The sequence below is a fragment of the Thunnus maccoyii genome, chromosome 13 (genome assembly GCF_910596095.1).
Source record: "Thunnus maccoyii chromosome 13, fThuMac1.1, whole genome shotgun sequence".
NCBI classification, from domain to species: Eukaryota; Metazoa; Chordata; class Actinopteri; order Scombriformes; family Scombridae; genus Thunnus; species Thunnus maccoyii.
Genome location: NC_056545.1, coordinates 5,418,045 through 5,439,702, shown reverse-complemented (window position 1 = coordinate 5,439,702; position 21,658 = coordinate 5,418,045). Strand labels below are relative to the sequence as shown.

General features: G+C 38.7%; 1 protein-coding gene across 3 annotated transcripts; it reads right to left on the bottom strand.

The window, feature by feature from the left end:
• Positions 1 to 4,189: 4,189 nt before the first annotated feature.
• rcc1l (RCC1 like) lies at positions 4,190 to 20,577 on the bottom strand. 3 transcript variants are annotated; one of them, XM_042432244.1, is made up of 13 exons: positions 20,387 to 20,577; positions 19,150 to 19,275; positions 18,990 to 19,068; positions 17,598 to 17,727; positions 15,753 to 15,881; positions 13,501 to 13,567; positions 12,409 to 12,463; positions 11,981 to 12,065; positions 11,278 to 11,459; positions 9,533 to 9,620; positions 8,178 to 8,351; positions 5,994 to 6,079; positions 4,190 to 5,354 (listed from the first exon to the last, which is right to left on the bottom strand). In XM_042432244.1, the coding sequence occupies exons 2-13, from the start codon at positions 19,272 to 19,274 to the stop codon at positions 5,277 to 5,279; spliced, it is 1,278 nt and encodes a 425-aa protein (XP_042288178.1). In that variant the 5' UTR covers position 19,275; positions 20,387 to 20,577; the 3' UTR covers positions 4,190 to 5,276. The 3 variants fall into 3 exon arrangements, with proteins under 3 accessions (XP_042288178.1, XP_042288177.1, XP_042288179.1); XM_042432243.1 differs by having other exon boundaries at positions 18,990 to 19,275; XM_042432245.1 differs by lacking the exons at positions 19,150 to 19,275; positions 20,387 to 20,577 and adding an exon at positions 17,873 to 17,944 and having other exon boundaries at positions 18,990 to 19,075.
• Positions 20,578 to 21,658: the final 1,081 nt, after the last annotated feature.

Genomic DNA, 21,658 nt, shown 5'->3' with positions numbered 1-21,658 from the left:
TACGCAGGAGATATTTTTCCTTGTGTTTTTGATGATGCCTTCAGAATAGGTTGACAATTTTTCAAGTCTGTCTCGCCAGTATGAAACCTATTTCAGTGTTCATTTGGGCACCTGACTATTATTTTAAGACAGACTTGAAAAATTGTGAATCCATCTTTTAACCTGTATTCAAAAGCCTCCATTAAGCAAAATTTCCATTTGTACAAAGAAAATAAAAAATCTGAAGGGCAGATTGCTCTGAAATTTACTGAACACCAGAGTAAAAAGCTTCTATTGTGGATTCTCCATCAGCTTTTGACTAGCATCACCCTTGGCAAAAAATGTCAGCTTTTATGCAAGATATGTCATAATCTAAAGTGTAACACAAACCAGCTGCATTTTGTGATTTAGACTCACGTAAATTGTAAGTGTGCAAAAGACATCTTGCGCCTGTTTATCCTTTGAATAGTGTTACCTAAAGTGTTTCCCTCCATGGCTGGGGTTAAGACTAAGATTAAGTACAGGCTCAGGTCAGACAGACTTGTACTAACGTGCTAATCCGAGCAGTTAATGTGACTAAATTAATGTTTTTCTAGAGAGTTGTTGCATGTCTGCGCTGGGAAAATAGAACAGTGGCGAAGTCCTGACATGTTGATGCCACTTTAACACCTGTGTGTAGGCTTCATTCTGAAGACAAAAATAATAGGTGCAGATATTCATGTTGAACCCCTCGCACTGCTGAAGTGGCAGTTAGAACTACAATGCAAAAACATAATGCAACAGTAGGCTCAGTAATGTCGGTTACACCTCAATGTCTAATGTTTGTAAACATTAGATATAAGCTAAAGGTGGTACCAGACCGATGCAATGCCATTTATCCAATTGCCCATTATTCCGAAACCCCAATAGTTAGAAAAACTTCCCATTGGACTGAAAACCCATTAGTCCGATTGCCCAGTATCCCGAAAACAAAAGCCCACTGCTCAAAGGCCCGTTGCTCTGAAAATACACACTGTCCCTGGAGTTTTTTGCCCTTAATATCTAAGTGTATTTTGATGTGCAAATGCGAAGATATCATTTACAAAACGCTTGCTTTTTAGTGCATTTGTTGCATACTAACCCTCATCCAGAAGACAACAGAGGTAGCCTAATCGGATCGCCTTACCATAAATAATGACTGTGTGTATTTTCAGAGCAATCCAATGGGACATTTTTCAAATTATTGAGGTTTCGGAATAATGGGCCTTCGGACTAATGGGCAGCTCCCATCAGACCAAGGCTTTAGCACCAAAACTCAAATGTATTGAACTGAGCACGAGCATTTTATTTATTGTGCGTTTACCTTTTCTTTTGTAAGTGAATAAATGTGTCATTTCTTTTTTTTTAATAGTTTCACAGTCTTGCTACGTCAATCTAAATTCAATATCTTGCTCATTCTGCCCAACACTTTCATATCATGAGGTGTATAATGTAGCTTTGAAGTAATCTGACTTAGAACTTCTCTGTGAAAATATGCATTTTGCCTGTCTGTCAGTGTCTTCACTACTGGACTTTGGCTCTACTGATACCCTTCCTCCACTTTTGCTGGCAGCAAATAGACAACAGCAGGGAAGACTGCAGGTGTATCAGTTGCCTGTATTATTTGACCTGAGTAAACAAAGCAGAGAACAGCCAGGTCCTTGTGGCCCTGCACGGGTGCCTCAACACGCCACCTTTTCTCTGCTTCAGCTCACTTCAGCACACAGACTAAGGAGAGGAAGAGGAGGAGGAGGAGGGCTGTTCCAGCTGCAGAAACCCTCTCTGCAGAGCAGGGTTAAAGGAGCGGACATGGTATGTAAGTGTTTTCCCTTCTCATGATCATCTTTCTCCTTACGAGAGAGTTTTGTGACTCATCGGTAAAAGCTTCTGCTCGCCTCTCAGTTAAATTCAAGTGGAGCTGCATACAGAAGAGCATCTCGTCACTGCTAATTGAAATGCATCCCTTCACCTTCTCTAATCGATTCCTTCGAGTTGCAAGGTCACTGGTGAGAAATCTCCACCCACAGAAATGACAAATAAAAACTGTACAAGTGACACATAAACAGCAGTGAGTCACTTCATCCAGACAAAGCCAGATATGAACAACACATTTTCCCTCTTGCATCACAAACCACTCAAAACCTACTAGTGTCATCTCACAGCATTGTTGGGTATTAAAGTTGAAATCATTTTTCTCTGAAATTTGGAGCCCAGTTGCACTATTGCACTATTCTAAGAAAGCACTTTTAGCCACAACCATAATGAGTGATGTCACTGCAGGTGTTTGTCACATCTACATTCATGTCTGCAGAGTTAAAACAAAGTGTATTTCAATGATAAAGCTTGCGATTTTCTGTATTTTTCTTATTTTCAACAAATCTAATGGCCAGAGTCAAACCAACAATGAATAGATCTACTTAAAAGTATTGTGTGTGTTTCCAAAGCCTTATATATCTTGATCCTCTATAGACCTCAGTTGTTGTCCGAAAGCTATTAAAAACATGTCACTGAGCCACAGTGCTGCACTGGGTGACATGTCCCTTCATCATGAAGCGTTTGGTCATGTTAGTTTGTTTAGAAACAGCTCCAAAGACTAATAACAGCGATCAAGTTTTCAGTCTCTGGAGAGTAGTTCTGTGTGAGGCAGATGTTTGTTGTGCTATACATCACATCCTCCTGACTTTATACTGATGTTTTTAATTCAGTAAATAAACAATGTAATTAAAAATCAAGAGGTGGTGATATGTGGCACAAAAAGCTTGCAAAGCTCTGTATACGTGCATTCTCAGTGGTGTCTGTCTTACACAGAACTACTCTCCGGAGACTGAAAATGTGATTGCGGTTATTCGTCTTTGGAGCTGTTTTTAAACAAACTAACACACCGAATCTCTTTGTGGTGAAGGACCATGTCACCCAGTGCAACAGTGTGACTCACTGATGTCTTTTAATGGTTTGTGGACGACAACAGAGGCCTACAGCACTGAGGAATAAGATTTATCAGGCGTTGGATACACATGCTATACTTGTAAGTAGATAAATTAATTGTTGGTTTGAGATTTGTTGACCATAAGAGAAATATAGAAAATCACGAGCCTTATCTTTTGACTCAAACCTAAATGACAGGAATGATGTGTTCAGTTGTAAAAATGGTTCCTTATTGCTAGATATTTTAGTTCACTGTACGGAAATGTATAAGAGTGTTATATCAGTTGATCTGAGTGGGCAGTAGGGGCTTTCCTTTGCTCGCTATAAGCTTCATTCTGTTAGGCCCTGTTTTTTAATGAGCATGCTTACTCTTCACATTTGTCTACAATAACATCTGTGAGATAAATATGACCCTAACTAACAGATATGGGCATCCCCTTAGAAGTATGTTAGCCTAAAATTTCTAGAAAAGTGCCCGCACATTCTCAAGTCTTGAGAAAGGGACCAAACACACCAAGAGACCAACTTGATTTGTGTTTATAAGTCTGTCCCTGTGTGTTCTCACTTGCAGGTTAATCACAGGTTGTGAGTTTTATGCTCACTTAGTAGTTTCATAAATATGTTCATAAATAAATAAATCATAAATATATTTCCATACTCTCTGAGGGGCCCTGAAGTTGTCACAGTGATTAATGGCTCCAAAATAAAGGAGCTGAATGAGGAGAGCAAAGCACAACAATGCTGTGATGATGAGTTTGTTTACACACTAACTGTACTGTGAGAACTGATGAAACTTTCCATCAGCTGGTCTGTTAATTTCAGTAAATTAAAAGGTCATGGCCAGTTTTAGCTGCAAAGTTCAATCTAAAGAGATTGTTAAAGATGCACTTAAAGGCGTTATTTTACAGGTCCATTATTTCCTAATAACTTCTTGTAATTTGGTACAAGTTAAAGGAAAATTCGTGACAAGGTGCTGAGATTATCTGTTATTTGTAGATTCCCAGGGGAATTTCCCTGAAAGAACTGTTCCATTTAAACCCGAGTAAATATTTGTTCACTAACTATTTAATTATTTGCATGTTGCACTGCTGTGCACCAACTACAAGACTATAGGGTTATCAAAAATATATAAGAATTGATTAATTCAACGTTTGTCAACCGAACATATTTTATATATAATTATACCAAATTTATTTAGAGAAAACCTCCTTGGACGTTATCAGGAATTTACAGGCACGTAAAACAAAGCGTTATCAAAACTTTCAACTCAGTAAATAAAAATATACATTTATTTTGATATTTTGACATTTTCTTCAGTGCATAATGTGAGTTTAACATTGTGGGTAAGGTGGGTTTCTCCTCCAGTACATCCAGACTCACACGACATGAAAAACTAAATAAAACTACCTGTCTCAAGTCACTTTTCTGCTGATGCATTAGATTCATATTGCAATATAATGACAATCAACATCCATTCAAGCTGAAAGGATGCCATAATTGACGCTTTCTGCTTCTGCTGATGAGCTTTCATATGCAGAGCATGCACGCATTTCTGATGACACACAAGTTCATGTTGCAAAATTGATTCTGAAAACCTGTTTTCTACATGGCAGAGTGCCTTCACCTCTATTTGCTGTTGGCGGGGAGATAATCTTTTGTGTGTGTGTGTGTGTGTGTGTGTGTGTGTGTGTGTTTTGCTGTCACTGGCTTTTCAAATGGCAAAATGTTCTTTTTACAAACATTTCACAGGCCTACAAAGATTTCAAACCGCATGAGTCTGTTGGTTCCACAGTGAGTCACTTCATTCACTGAGCACATTTCTCTCATATTCATTTTCTCATGTACAGGCAAAACAACCACATTTCAAGGTTTTAACCACTTGAAAGCTAACAGTGTTTTCTGGTAAGAAGCTTGTCCCGTTTATTACAACTTGGGTCTTATTTTCATAGTTTTGGCCGTCATCTATTAGTTATGTTACATTGTACTCACCAAAGTTCTTTTTACTTCCCAGATAGCAGCAATTAACTCGGTGGGTGAAATGTTAACATGATGGCCAAAAATACAAAAATAAATCCATGAAAATACCCTTTTACCATATGACCTTCATGCAGGATAACGTGAGCTGTGTCAGTGACAGTTAGCTGCATAATCGACTGCTCTGCACACTGTTTGACGTCACCGTAGGTCGGAGGGACACGAGGGACCGTCACCCGTGGAGAGCAGCTGGCTTCAAGACTCCAGAGCAGCCCCGATCAGCTCCCTGAGGCGCCCGGTGGTCAGCGGGAGGCTCAGCCAAACATCCAGCCTTTCATCCGCTGCTGGAGGGGGTGGGCGGGGGGGGGGGGGGCAGGAGCTCACAGGAGGGACTTCACCAGCGCCACCATATGGTCAACACCACACGCTACGTCCACCACTTGACCTGGCACAGTCACCTGATGGAAATTCACACAGAGAAAGGCAGCTTAAAGGAGAGGAAAAAAAGTAAAAGTGAGGGCAGAAGGAACATTTATTTTCTTTGTGTCTCTGAAAAAGGTCTATAAGTGAGCCAAAGCTTGCACACTGTGCAACACATAGAGGCAGCGTGAGCCCTTTATTTCACCTTCAAATCCTTTTAGAACATAGTGACGGGGGCGTACTAATGCAAGTCTGCGAGACTATTTGGAAATCTCTGTGGGGGCGTTCAGGTGGGAATACTTCACATATATTTTACACAGAAAATGTACTTTTAAAACTAACACTGAACTGCCAAATAGCTCTACTTTTGAACACCATTTTATACAGATGACTTTATTATAAGCATTTTATTTTACTTTCAAGGATTTGTGGGTTAGAACGACAAAAATCAACTGGAAATATTTCTAACTTTTACTCTTAACAGTTTATTTTTTGTAACACTACCACATGAAGAAACAAAAAAATATATAAGTGCATTTGATTTTGATTTCAAGAAAGACAACGCCAGACTAAACTCTCATTTCCGAGCTCAGAGGCTTGTGTGCGTCTTGTTTTACAGTGCGTCAGCTGCATAGTTGTTTGTTTGTATGACTAATATTGAGTCAGTGTTGTCTTACTCGCCATGGGAAGTACTGGTCATCTCTCTTCCCGATGCCCAAACAACCTCTCACATTCTTCCCCCAAACGAAGAGCTCGCCTCGATCTGCAACGCAAATCATCAAACATCAGCACGCTGTGAGACTGAACGCCTGCTGTGCTTCAAACACAGAGCAGCTGCAGTTTGGAACAAGTTAGACCTTTTAATGGATTGATCTTTGAGACATGTTGAATATATTAAAAAAAATTAATAATAACCAGAATTCATAACATTTCAGCATAAATATGCACCATTATTGCTACAAAAATGCCATGCTGTCTAAGCAATAAGTTATGTATCATACCAGGGACGCCTTGTTTTTGTTATAACACAATTATTACATAACAGTAATAATAAGATCTCTATGAGTTCTCAGCGAGAAATAGTCGGTCACATAGTAGTCACATAACCTCCTGTAAAACAGCAAATTGTCATTTTTACGCAAACAAATGAGATATAATGTGTCAATTAGTGAGCTTTAGAGGTGCTAGTAGAAAGATTTTGTTAATTCTGGACTGAGCCGGACTATCTGTTTCCTCCTGTTTCCAGTGTTAGTGCTAAGCTAACCAGCTGCTGGCTGTATCTTCATATCTAACGGAAAAATATGAGAGTGGTATCAATCTTCTCATCTAATGTGCCACCAGAAAACAAAAAAGGGTATTTCCTAAAATTAACATCCTTCACAGGCTCTCCTCAAGGGCATCACATATTAGTTTCACTTAAAACAGTAAAAGTGTACTTAAAGTAATGACTGTGGTATTTTATAAAAGGCATCCTTCAGATTACTTCAGACTCTAAACCAAAGAAACAATCATTGACTTCAGGAAGTGGCAATTTAATGAAAAGTCACTGAATTTCACAGAATACAAATACTTCTGTTATGTTCTGAGTTTTTATGCTGTTGTCTGGTTTAGAAGTCTGAAGCTGCGTTTCCACCAAAAGTTCCAGGTACTTTTCAGAGGAACTGATCCCAGACTAAAAGTCCCTGTTGTACAGTCCTGTTTGAACCAGAAGGTTCCTGAAGAACCAGAAGAACCAGAAGAACCAGGTAGCTCATGCAAATTAGACCCATGAAAAATGTAATGGCAGCATTTGAGACGCAGTATTAACACGAGGAAACAACAACACAGATTTGTCCTGTTGTTCTTTGTATTTACTGCTGCATGAGTTGGATGTAGTGAATGAATGAAAAGGAGAAATTCAGAGGAGGATAATGAAACAGAAACTAAGAGCGTCTGTCTCCACACTAAATCATCTTGATGCTTATTTATTTCTGCTTTAGAACGTAACCGTCATGAAACATTGAGAAAATAACATTTTATTTCTCTCATTCACTGGCTGCTTTCGCTACCGCCGCTCCCTCTCTCTCTCTCATCTTTTTCAAAACGAGTCAGGAAGACAACAACAAAGCCTAACTTCACTTTTAACGTTAACAAATAAAGAGAAACATCCTCCCCTCGTCCTAAACTGGTCCTAAATCAATCCGAGAGTACTTCCTTGTTTTATGAATGAAGCGGTAGGCTGTGTGTTTGAACAATCAGTGACGTCATCCCCCGCAAACCCCGCCCCCAAAGTTCCTGTACGTTTTGGAAAGTACTACCCAACCAGCAGAGACTTCTGGGGGGGTAAAAGAATCTCCCTGGAACTTAGTTTAGACCCTGATCCCTCAAGTGGAAACGCAGGTAGGTTCTTAGGACCTGAGGAAAAGTTCCTGCGGTCGAAACACAGCTTGAGTCTGACGCATAAAAACTGACTAAAAGGCCTTTTTCAATCGATCAGTCAGACTATTCACATCATCCACATCAGGAGGGATAAAAACAAGACGTGCAACAGAACAGACTTTTTTGTTCAGTACCATAAAAAGACTCAATTACGTGACTCAACAGTAAACTGCTCCCCCAGACACTCGTACTTCACTTTTGCACTTCAGACTGGATGAGACAGAATGACTGTGCTTTTTATGAGTTTTATGTTTTCATCTTTTATACTTGCTAAAAAAGCTCAGGAGAATAAAGCTGAAATTCAAAAGATGATGATGCAATAAAGTGACATCAGGAAACCTCGTATCTCCTGGTGTGACACTGATTTGACATAAACGTCTTATAATTAAGTCTTGAAGAGTTTTTTTTGTGCTGGTTGACACCCTTTAAGTTAATATTCTTACCTGTTACTGCAGCAAAATGGTTGAGGCCACATCTGATGCTGGTGACAGCTACCGATGGGTTGAACTCTGATTTTCCAAACAGTGTGGAGGGAATCATCTCAGGAATGGACGACTCTGATAGCTTTGGGCCTTTTCCAAGAATGCCGAAGCCCCATACAAACACCTCTCCTTTTTCTGGAAAAAAAGATTCAGAGACATAGATCAACTTATACACCGAGATAGTGAAACAAAAGCTACGGATGTCATAGAAAACACACTTCTTATTTTTTAATTAAGAGTTTTTATTAGCTTTTTTAATATATACAAATATAATGACACACAAGAACAGTTGCTACAGTAAATGAATTAAAAATAAGCAACAGAACAAACAGAAGAAAACAAAACAAAATAAATCTGGGCAAACAGAATTAGCTACAAGTACAGTAAAAAACAAACAGGAAACTTCTTAAACAAATACCTCCTAGCAATCGTGCTAAAAGTTAACTTAGTTATTTATGAAGTTTCCTGCATTCATTTTCAGCAAGAAAGACTCCTAAGAGTGTATGTGATGTCACTGTTTAGGACTCTCTCAGCCGCAAAGTAGAAATTATGATGATGTATTGTAGTTTTCTTGACATTTGTGGTATGAAATGTTTATCAGTGGTAAAATTGGTCAAATTCAAAATGCAGAAAATAGAACTTTTACTGCGATAAAGAGCTTAAAGATTCCCTCCAGACATGTATTAAGAATTTGTGTCTGATGTGACTACATCTTCTTTTCCCTCATTAAAAAATCCAGATTCTATGAATATGTAAATATTTTTCATTTAAAAGGTTTTAGTGTTGGACACAAGATGTCTCCTGTGAAGTTTATTCTCAGTGTTTGTGCACTGGAGGCTTCAAGTTTTCACACCATATTTGTGTAAGTTGAATATTGAACCACGATTGGCTACAAACTAGTTGTGATGTCACAAATCACGCTCGTACACATCTTAAAACTCAGATTTAAGGTGAGCACAGAGAAACTTTCAGCGGATGGATGTGAAAAACAGCTTTCTGGTGTCAAACTCTGCACAGTGAAACTCAAACAACTGAAGTAACAAGAAGAAAAACACATGTTCGAGTGGAGGGGACTTTCAATCTTGTGAAGATATTTACAGATAACATTTACACGGTTGGATGTAAGTAAACAACTGCAATCTTGAAAAATTAATATCAAGCTGCTTGACATATGCTCACATCATTTTATAATACCTATAATATTGTCACTAAAGATTGAGTTTAGCTAAAAACTGTTAGACCGCTGTGCTTATCATATCAGAAAACTTCTACTCTCTCTACATCATCATTAACTGTGTGTTCTTGTGTGAACTGACCGTTAATTATGGCCACCTGTGTGCCACCACATGCTGCCTGAACCACCTTCCCGCAGCCTTTCAGAGGAAGATGACGAGGAGAGTTGATCTGAAAGACGAGGAAAAGATAAACAAGAGCTCAATGACAGCGAGCATCTGTTGCTTTGCTGCTTATCTCTCACGTATTTCTAAATGCTGTGACTCATGTTGCCAAAATATGAAATATATTAAAAAAAAACTAAGCTATGGAGTTACATGATAATTAGTGAGGTTGCTTGTTCTGGAGCTTTTGACCATATCACATGGTCTTTATAAACAGATGAAGTCAAGCTCAGTCTTTAATTTAAGCCAACATACATGAGAAGTCCTAAAAGTACTCAAAATAACAGAAAGTTTGAACATTTACAGTTCCATGACAACTAAGCAAACTTTATCTTAAGATGAAGACCGTGTGATACGAAGTCGAAAGCTCCAGATCGAGCTATAAGGTGAGTACGCTGAGTTGAGATTGTTTCCAAGGTTCAGAATGATCTTTCAAGTTCAACATAAATAATATAAGAGATGTTATGGAAAGACTAAGGACGGTATTATCACACTAATACAAAAGAAATCTAAGGAGGTAGCAGGGTATTTTTCCTTCAATATGCTTCATCTGTAGCGGTGGAAAACAAGTAAGTACATTAACTCAACTCCACTTGAGTGTTTTCATTTTCCACTTGTATTCCACTGCAGTTCAGAGGCAAATATTGTACTTTTTACTCCATTACTTTTATCTGATCACTGTGGTCACAAGTTATTTTCCAGATTAAGATTTTACATAACAAAAACATATGATATAAGCCTATAAAAATATAATACATCGTTAAATAACATATCAGTAGTTTCTAACCTTTTTGCTTGTGTCTGAGAGTTTTCAGCAGTTCAATCAGAGACATTTCACCTCTCAACTTCTCACATTGTTTTAGTCAAATTACTGTTTGAGGCCCAAAGAGGTAAAACTATCTAATATTTCTCCAAGAAAAAGCAAAGATTAGAGAAAAATCAGAAAAATAATTAACAAACACAAACTGTTCGTTTTTTCTTCTTTCCTCACTATTCATCATCTCACGGCCCTTCAGATTTAATATGTGACCCTTTATAGAGGCCCGACAACAGCGCTGCCGTCTTGTGCGTGTTTACTCTTTGGTAGAGGAGGTATGATGCCATCGACATGCGACCAAATAAAACGGTTCGTTACTTTGATTAAATTACAGATTTCTCTGGGTTTGAAAATTGTTGGAAACATTTGAGATAATGTAAGTACACAACTCAACAACATATATCACATAGGTCTAGTTGTTTTTAGACATTTTAATGTGGAATAATTACATATTATACCTTTAAGTAGGATTTTGAATGCAGGACTTTTACTTGTAATGGAGTACTTTTACATAAGTTAACGCTCTAAGTATTTCTTCAACCACTGTTAAACTGTCAGAAACATTATTGTAGGCTTTGTCCCCTGATGTGCAGTAGCCTCTCGATTAATTTTGGGGCCAAATTTAATTAAGATCATGATCATATTTTATGTGTTTGGCTGGTGAGCGCTTAGAACTGAGCAGCTTGCGAAAACCCTTTTGGCAGCCTGAACAGATGGCCGACAGGTGTAAAAAGACCTTACCAGAGCCATCGAGCGATCATTTGTGCCATATGAGCGCTCATACTGAGGTTCAATTAGATCGAATCAATCAGTCAAATGTACGACACGACGACATGTTTGTTCTCACCTGTGTGGCCTCTGTGACCGAGGCCAGCTGCAGGTATTCAGAGTTGCCCCATCCGTATAGCTGTCCATCTCTGGACACGGCCAGGCTGCAGTCTCCGTACGTGCTGATCTGCTGCACCTCCACCCCTGCCAGATCCCCTCCCACTTCCACCGGACTGGAGCTGACTTTGTGGTGTCCCAGACCTGGAATGATCCAGAGCTTGTATTCCTCAAATTGCTATGAGGGAATTTTTGGACTTGAAGAGGAAAGTAAAAAGGCTTTACTTTTACTCCTACTCACAAACTTGAGAATAAAAACAATTTATTACGAGTTTAAAATACTATTAAATTAAAATAGAGCTCCTGGGTGACTACAGTACAGAGACAGAGGTGAGAACAAAGAAGACATGTTTTGGAATAACTGATGAGTAATATATTAGCTGAAGTGAGCAGGACTTCTTGCCATTGCCTGAGCTGGAAGCAGCAATGACAAGATTCTGCAAAAGGAGTTTATTTTGCATCATTCTACTGTTGCTACAAATGTTTCTCAACACACGATTATGCAGCACGAGTAGCAGTTATTATCATAAATGTGTCTCTGTTCAACTTAACTAATGGTTACTGTAGAGTAGAGAGCATATTTTTTCATCTAGCTTTCAAGGTTAAGGGGGTTGAACGTGACCAAAACAAAACGTGACACTTTTTGTTTCGTAAAGTGCACCAACCCGTCTGTCCATCTGCGCCCCATCCACACGCGTACACCTTCCCCGCCTCTGTGAGGAAAAGGCTGTGATCCTGTCCACACGCCACCTGGGAGAGAAACAACAAAAGATGACACTAACATGCATCTTCAGTGATAAGATCCCATTTGAATGATGTTAAAAGACATTAAATCTACATTTAAATGCACACAAACACCCAAACCAACAACGACCTTGTTAAAAATAGACCGTCAGTATGAGTGCAGGATGAAAAAATTGAGCAATAAATGAATGTGTAGCAATATGGACAGTGGAGATTGTTCACTGGGCAAGGGTTAAATTGTATCTTGTCATGATCTGGGCACTCAAAGATTTAGTACAGGTGGGGAGGAAATGACACATACAACAACCAAACCATCTGTCATCACTGCTCAGACAAAGGATGCACTCACCTGGATGACCCTGCTGCTGCTGAAGCCTCCAATCTTGTGAATGATGTGACTGCCACTGTTTGAACATGAGACAGAGGAATAAGCCATCCATCACTGGAGAACAGCAGCGTCTCTTAGAGAGGTCCCATCCTTCTCTCTCATCCTTCTCATAACCTCCCGAATGCATTTTCAAGAACCAAACCGACAGATCAACAATATATGTACCGATATAACCAATGAAAACAGCCTGAAACGTAAGTGATACTTTTCTACAGGTAAGATAGGATGTCTTTAAACTATACAAATGTAGTCAGGGTGCAGGCGTTACCTTTTTTCCTAGGTTTTTATTCAAGAATTGAATTGAAAATTGAAAATGAACTTGTCAGTGCTCTGCAGTTAGTAAACTGTGTAATGGCATCGTCCTTTCTCAATGACCTAAAACATATCTTTGTCATTTCTGTACTGCTATTTCTTGTTACTTATCTGCCGACATATACGCTGATACCAAATATATCTACAATAAGTCAGGCTCAAATTACATTACGTACATCCAACTAGGAACTAAACTGCACCAAAGTGTCTAATTCATCATAAAACACTAATTTAATGGATGTAATGCTCTATTGAGCATGCACAGTACTTTCTAAGTCTCCCGTGACAATTAAACAACCAGTTGAGTTGTTTGCATGTCTTAAAGCTCCTGATGCTTGCATGTCTGTGAGGATTATCAGTCTGTGTCTGTAAAGATTTACTGTATCTGGAGTTTTTTGTGGAAAACGAGGGATTTGCTACTGACAGGTAGGCAAAATTTCAGTTTTACCTCCAAACAAAGTGGTTTAGATAATCTGGTTCAATTTGTTTACAACCCATCTGACTTCTCCTGTTTGTCGTCCTGTCTGACTCCATTGTAGTGATGTCACCATGACCCCAGATGTCAGTATTATTGATGAGTGCAATATTATCATAACCCACAGAAATAACGGCCAAAAATACCAAATTAAAACCAAAATATTTTGAGAATACATCTGCAGGGCCTGCTGGTAAAACAGTCTTGAAATACTTGAGTTAGCAGTCATCACTGTGTTTGTGCGTGTAAAGTGCATTATGACGCACCTGTAGACTTCATCTTCGACTATCCGCCTTCCACACTGACCGTAGGAATTGTTGCCCATGCTGAAAACTTGAAGAGAAAGAGAGAACGGAAAGAAGAGGGTGAGCGTGTCAGACTGTGAGAGGAAGAACAAGCCGAAGCAGCTGCATTCATGTGAGCTTTCGTTCCTGGACTGTTTTCACTGCGGTGGCTTTCAGTGGGATTAAACACAGTTAATTATTTGAACACTGTTGTTGTCAGAGCTACAGAACTGACTTGCAAACTAGATGAGCTGCGGGTGTTTGTTTTTTTTCTTTGAAGAAAATGTAATAAATATATATTTCAAAAACTATAGGGAGTCTTGGTTAATTCTCCTAAAATCTGTGATCTACCTCGCTGTACGTGTGTCATCACAGCTGCAAGAACTACATGACGCTGACTCAGTTACTTTAGCTCAATTTGTAAAACAGTGGTTTACAATTGTGAATATGGCAATTAAGCACCAATTTAATACACTAATGTACCCTTTCTTATCTATTGTAGTGAAATTAACAAAGTTTTATTCTCATATGCAAACTGTTTAATTTAGAGTCCTACAGTAAACTAAAAGATTAAAAACATAATTAAATTTGTATTAGTTTCATTCCCGCTTGACTAACGATATCATCTGTTTTTCCAGATGAAATGTTTTTGCCTGAAATGAATATGATGATAAATTAGTACGATAGGAGAGTCTGATACAGATACTACTGATCATCATTTCTACCTTATTTTATTATCCACTCTGGCTTAATGACTTAGTGGAAAAACTTTTCAACAGATTTTCTGGCTACTTGGAGCAGCAGATACAGGACATAGACATGTCGTCACCTTATTTCCACATCCAGCAGTTACGGAGCAACATTATCATTCATTTGGAGTCGTGTTTCTGTCCACCTGGTGAATATAATTCCAATATTCACTCTCTTTAAGCTCTGTTTTTGCTCTCTAACAACTCCTGAGGGAAATATCTGGCTCTTTAGCTGCTAAATGCTCCACTATGTTCACCAGCTAGTCTACAGCTAACTGTGTCTGTTTTGTGCTGAGCAGGGAGTGTGCAGTGGCTTTTTAGAGCTTTTTCTTTGAAAACAGCTGCGTGCTGTGTCCAAAAGCGAAGCTATAAGAGCACTGAGAGTGAACCAAAACAGTAAAGTTGCAGCCAGACAGATAAACAATGAGCTGAAACTCGTTATAAACCTCCGTAAAGCCGAGGGGAGCTGCAGAGTCGCTGATAATTCATCACTACGCCTCTGACATCACTCACTGATGTTTGATACATTGTTACTATTAAAAAATATATTGATTATAGCTGCTTTAAAGTCTGGTATTATTCTATATTTTTCCTTACGGTCAACAAATCCCATGAAAATCCGCTCACAAATATATATTTTAATTTTTTTAAAAGCAATTTCCTGAGACAGCTGGGCCATTTTTTAAGAAAAGTAATTTTTTAACAAAAGTACTCAAACAGAAGTGAATAGTTCACTTGTTGGGGACTATTTTCAGCCATGGATTAACACATAATTGGTGGCTTGTGAGTATTTCTGGCAGCATGACGGAGTAGAGACAGAATCATCCACAGCATATGTGTTTGTGGTAATTTAGGAACATGTCGTCCGGGGCAACAGTGTGGCTCACTGATGTGTTTTTAATAGTTTTTACACAACAACGGAGCTCCACGGCACAGAGAAATACGATATATCAGGCTCTGGTGACTCTGGAGATAATAAAAATATAGAATATCACCGGCCGGATCTTTTAAAGTAACAGATGCTGTGGATGAGTCATGACAGTCATGACACACAACAGTAAGAAACAGCAAAGCACATACCTGATAAAACATGATAATACCTTAAACACAAAGGAATGTTAAAAAAATACAATTATACCTCAATGAACAACAGCAGAAGTGCTTCTACAAATGCAGATTTCTCTGACATCAAATGTCGCTTGTTAGAACATCTGTATGCTAATTTAATAAACCCTAATGGGCTTTTTAAATGAGCTTTAACAGCTGCCTGATAATAATTCATTTTCAGTGAGTGGTGGGTGGAGGGAGTAGAAGGACAAACAGTGTGACAAGTGGTTGGTAACTACACAATACCAGGTGTTCTTTCTCTTCTAACAGGCTGTGACGAACACTCGGCTGTCACGTCTCCTCTGAGGGTGATATATGTTCACCGCGTATTACTGTGGGTTCAGTTTCATGCTCGCACAGGAAGTATGAGTCTCTTACCTCCTTCTTGGTCAGTGAGGACCAGAGAGTGAGCCCGGCCGCATGCAACCTGTACCACTCTGGTCTGCAGAGGCTCAACGAGAGGCAGAGCCACAGGCGAGGGCTCCAACACATAGTCATAACCCTGATCTGTAGAGACAGGGCATCGGGAAAAAATTAGGATGTGAGGCGGGGTATAGAGCTTCAACGATTAGCTGATTCATCGATTGACAGAAAATTAACCGGCAACTATTTTGAAAATCGATTATTTCAGTGATTTTTCAAGCAATAGTGCCAAACATTCTCTGGTTTCAACTTCTTAGATGTGAGGATTTGCTGTTTTTCTTCAACATAAACAACAGTCATTTGAAAATCTTTAGGTTCTGGACTGTTGGTCAGACAGAAGAAGCAAATTGAAGGCATCACAGAGGACTCTTAAGGAATTGTGAAGGACATTTTTAGCAGGGTACACGTTGCACTGAGATTATTCACCTGGTAATTCTCAAAAACACCTATTTGCTGAACCCACACATTTTGCTGTGATGCTTTTGCATCACATCACTTGCATCACTTGGTCAGACAGTGTGGGCTGTGGTGTGGTATTTCCGTCATGTTGCTATTAAACTTTGTGTTTCCGTAGAGTAGGTGCTGCTTTTTCTTGGTATTTACTCTATTCTACTTATATTTGTGCTACATTCAAAATCAGACCTTTATTGGAAGCAGGCTTACATCAGAGAGAGGTCTTTATTTCTAATTCCCTCTGTTTGATAAGCATATTTGATGATCTGCTTCCATTTGCTCTATTACATTTTTGTTATTGCATTATCTGCTACGCACGTATTCATAGAACTGGAGTTACATCCTGGTAACTACTATTTACTCCGACCTGTGGGACAATAATTCTAGCACTTGAGTTCCACCCGGAACGTTTTGTCAGTGCACCACCTAGCTGTAGCATGCTGGTTACCCTGGTTACTCATGATCATGTAGTGTCACTGCCGTCATTATTATTAAAATATGCGCTGTCATCCCTGTATTTAACAATATCTCCTCCGTCCCCCTCCCTTCCCTGTGACAGTCAGCTAGAGGGCTACACATGTACTCATAGAACCGGAGTTTCATCCAGGTAACTACTATTTATGCTTAACTGGCATGTACATTATATATTTATCCACCTTTGTTTTTTCTCCAGCCTGTTTTGGGGCCGGCCTTTATTTGTTCATGTCAACCACGGCCCCAGCCGTTATCAGAGACGGGGCTTTTACTGTCTTTTATGTGAGAAAACACGGTGTATCCGATGGCAGCGTTTATCTTTAAAGTTTGCATTCATCTTTTTTGGCCTCTTGGCGGCAGCAGAACAAGCTGAAAACACATTTGACATCATCACCTTATAAATTTGAAATGGCGAAGATGTTAGCATAAAGTTACACATCCAGCAGACACAGAATGTCATCAGCGTTCCTGTGGTGTCACGTCTTTGTCCACCTAATGAATGTACAAGTAATAGTCCCCGTGCTTTTAGCTCCTGTTTGGCCTCCACCAACTCCTGAGGAAAATATCTGGCACTTTATCTACTAAATGTTCTTCAGCTAGTTGCTAACCTTGTCTGTCAGGTGCTGATCAGGTAGTGTACAGTGGATTTATCAGAGACTTTTCTATGAAAACAGCTGCCTGCTGCTGCTAGAAATGAGGTTGATGAAAGTGGTGTAAAGCTGGGCTGTAAAACAAGAAAAATGACTTTAAAGTCAATAAAAGACTTCATAAAACTGAAGGGGAACTAGCTGAAAAAGTTTTGAAGTAAGTTAAGCAGAGTAGAGGGCAGCTGACAGTATTTTTGGCTTTGTAAAACAATCTGGTTTTTCTTACGGCGGCTGTGCTGGGTGCGCTGGAAGCCCAGCTGAGAGTCCTTGTTCAGGCCCATGCCCCACAGCTTGGTCACATCTTTAGTCGAGGACGCGATGAGAGAGAAGCCGTAACCACAAGCAGCAGAAGAGATCTACCACAGAAGAAGAGCAGCCGGTGAGTTCAGCTTTATTGTGGATTGTGGACATGGAAGACAAAGCCCTCGTGTTCCTGTTTTATCCAAAACTCCACAATGTTGATTTTAAAATATTTTGTAATAAGAAAGATTTTATCATTACCAATTAAATTACTGGAGCTGGTTCAATATACAAGGAAATGTGACCAGGTGACTTCCCTCACCAGCAGGCTTTCTAAATAACAAAACTTCATGTTATTACTAATATTAGTATTATTTAAATATTTACGAGTAATTGTATTATTTACACAGACATACAGCAGCGTATTGTTGCCCCATGACAAAAAATATTTGCTCAATTTCTTGTTATAACAAGATATTTTTCATATTATACTTTTTTTTTACAAAATATTTTACTTGTAATCTCAACATATCATCCCATCTTGTATCACAAAACTTTCTTGTTATTTGACAAAATGAAAATATTTTGTTATAACAACATACTGACTTATCTCATTAAAACAAGGAACATGATTTGTTGTTTTAAACCAAAAAGGTAAATATTACTGGCACATCAGTATGCAGTCTGCACAGGATTTAAATCACACTTACCAGGAATGTAATATTAAAATCACCTGACTGCCCCTTAAAGAAATAAACTGCATCCAAATTGACGACCCCGACTATCACTTGCACATTAAACAATATAAATCCTGTGTGCATCATTGCTAGATCTACACAGGTGTGATTAACCTCTTGATTCAGTTTTTAGCATTATGAACTGAACAGGATTGAATAAATTTTTTAAGACTTTTCTCTGGACTGAGGAGACACTGAGGGTGGTGAGTTTATTTGTTTGTTTCTCTCTCCACACAGAAAATACAAAAACAATTAATACAATTTTTGTATTTTCAAAAAAAAAAAATTGATTTGTGTTGATGTTTTGAATAAGAGAACTGAACTGCAGTTTCAATTGTTTTTTGAGATATTGAGGTGCATAAGGAGAATAACACAGGCACCACTTGTGTTGTTTCTTGTTTGACTTAAATGCCTTAATGACTTTTGTGACACGTAGTAAAAGCAGTAAAAATGTGATCACAAAAAAAAACTTCTGTCAGGACAATACCTAGCTGATAATACCAATAATACCTCTCAAACGTTTGGGTATTATCTTTCTGAAACTACATTTAAAAACGATCAGTGTCCATAAATCTACAAGAGCCAAGCCTGTAAGGCTCCACATGGAGCTGAATAAAGTGACTTTCCTCTGCTGATTTTACCTGCTCTGCAGTCTCCAGGCGGTAAGGAGTGAGCTGGTATTTGCGGGGCTTCTTCCTGCCGCTGTCCGGCACTACAAAGCTGGGGATACCCAGAGCACCGGTGAAGCTAAAGCCCCATACAAACACTTTGTGGTTTGGTTTTTTGTGCTGGCCAACATACTGAAAGACTGGACCGCTGCTGCTTTTCTCCTGCGGTTTGGATGCTTTGCTCAGTGTTGCATAACCACAGACTTGAAGCCCTGTGATTCTGTACGGAGTGCACAGTCGCACACACGGAAACGCCATCCTGTAGGAAGAGAAGAAACAGCACCACATAAGTAATGAACAGCAGGTAAATACATTTTATATAAATATATATATATATATATATATATATATATATATATATATATATATATATATATATATATATATATATATACACACAGTAATGACATTTAATGGTTTTCCTAATTTGAATCAAGGGTCTAAGTATAGAGGATGTTGTATTACTGTACAGATTGTAAAGCTCCCTGAGGCAAATTTGTGTTTTATTATATTGGGCTATACTTTTTTTTTTTTTTTAAATAGAGGACGGTTATTCTCATTATTTTCCATCAAAATATATGAAACCTAACTTTACTATTACTTGTTTTACTGAAGCTATTGTAGTTGTTTTTCATAATATAATTTGAATTAGTGTGAAAAAATTTGCAGAACTAAACACATGATTACAAATATCTTGCATTAGCACAAGTAACATTATATGTAGTATAACGTTGAAAAATAAGTGACATTTGGAAATTATACACCATTTGAGACCCAGTTAGGATTTGTGAATCATAAAGACATCTTTAAAAAAAAAAAGAACATAGCCTGTCTAGTTGTAAATGTAAAAAATATTTCAGCATCAGTTTTAATATGCAGCTGCAACCTATGCTGAGAGAAAAAGAACAGCGCCGAACTCCGTTCGCTTAAACTTTCAAATTAATGCCACCTTCATTTTGTTTGAACCTAACATGTAATACCGGACTTTGTAGATTTTAAAGAATAGTCAGGGTCTACTGGTTAATTCGGCATGCAGATAATCCTCTACACAGGTCTACATTTTCATTAAATGTCACTCATATCGTAATTTAACATATTGGTCGTCAGCTAACGACGGTTGAAACCGACGTACGGAATAACACGTGAAACGACCGTTATGGGCAAAAATGATCTTTAAATAAGCGATGTTTGGTATATCTAATCAAGCCGAATTTGAGATCGGCTTCTAGTCTATCGTGTAAGATAATACAACACTATAAATAAAAATCGTACATTTCACAATAGTCTCTGAAACGTTAAATTATCAGTAATATGAACCTAGTTTCACTTCATGTTCTCTCCTTCTTCCACACGCAGCTCGGTGAACTTACCTTTGTTTTTTTGGTACAGCCGCGTTTTACAACGTGTTTCCCGGGCTGGACAACTACCTTGTGCTGTATAGAAACCGATGTGAACCAGCAGAAATAGTAGAAATATATTTCAATGTCATTATGTCGTGTTTATTTAGCTTAAATTAACATCACCCAGGAAGGGGAACGCTTTCCTTCCGTTACGATTCTTCTTCGTCTATTTTACTTCTTCTTCTTCTACTTCTTCTACGGGCAACCATCGTATTAAGCGCATTACCGCCACCTTCTGCTTCGGAGTGTGGACCAGAGATTAAAACCTACCCATTAATCCCGTTTTTCTAATAAACTCAAACCCACTTGGCAGGTTCATCAAAGTTTTAATGCTGAGCTCCTGAACTCCAGTCCTCCAGAGCTCTTTCTTCATATATTGCCTGTCTTGATCATACTTAGTACAATCTATGATTGCATCTGTAACAGTGTCCTCAGCCTGACATTGCTCACCCTTGACTGTATATAAATATTTATATACAGTCAGTGGTGTTCACATAAACCGGTTGGATGCTTTCCTATTAAAGTGAGTGTGCTGTTTAGGTTGGAATGATCTCGCCTTATTCAATTGCAGATGATCTCTTCTTTCCATGACCTACCTATATTTCTTACTGTTGAATTGAATTTGTTTCCTATTGCTTTACTCCGAACTATTACCTTGACCTCTAATTTGCTTAATGGGACTTGTAAATCTATAGTGTCTCTATGTAAATCTTGTTTTGCTAATCTGTCCACTTCTTTGTTTCCCCTCAGACCTACATGTGCCAGAACCTACATGAACCCAATTAACATATGTCGTTGAATGAGTCTGGAATTTACTTGTAATACTTTGAACAGAATATCTTGGTGGCTGGAGCTGAAGGATCTCAGGCCCTTGAGAACTGACATAGAACCAGGTTTCCTGGTTTACTCGCCTCTCCCCACTGCAGAGCCAAGAGTACCGCCACTGAGTAGACTCCCAGATAATTTGGAGTTTGCTTTATTCCAACTTTCCTTTCTGGAACTGAAAAAGCAGCCCCGGGTGTCTGATGTTCTGGATCTTTTGACTCATCTGTATATACTTGTGTGTACTGGGAGTAGTGCTTTCTAACATGGACTGAAAATTCTTTTAACAGGTCCACTTTCCGTCTCTCTGCCTTCTTGAGCTCAAGTCTTGCTGTGGTGTTACATGTGTCCATTGCTCAATCTCTGGAATTACTACCATTGGGCTCATCTTGATATAATTAACCACCATATCCTCTGCAT

What these genes read in the sequence shown, in the direction of transcription:
- rcc1l (XM_042432243.1), bottom strand. Translation starts at nt 19,274, where the DNA reads ATGGCGTTTCCGTGTGTGCGACTGTGCACTCCGTACAGAATCACAGGG. An exon ending in GCGCACCCAGCACAGCCGCC is followed by an intron (nt 15,882 to 17,597) that starts GTAAGAAAAACC and finishes CTGTCTCTACAG; the next exon opens with ATCAGGGTTATGACTATGTG. An exon ending in GGGCGCAGATGGACAGACGG is followed by an intron (nt 11,460 to 11,980) that starts GTTGGTGCACTT and finishes GGATCATTCCAG; the next exon opens with GTCTGGGACACCACAAAGTC.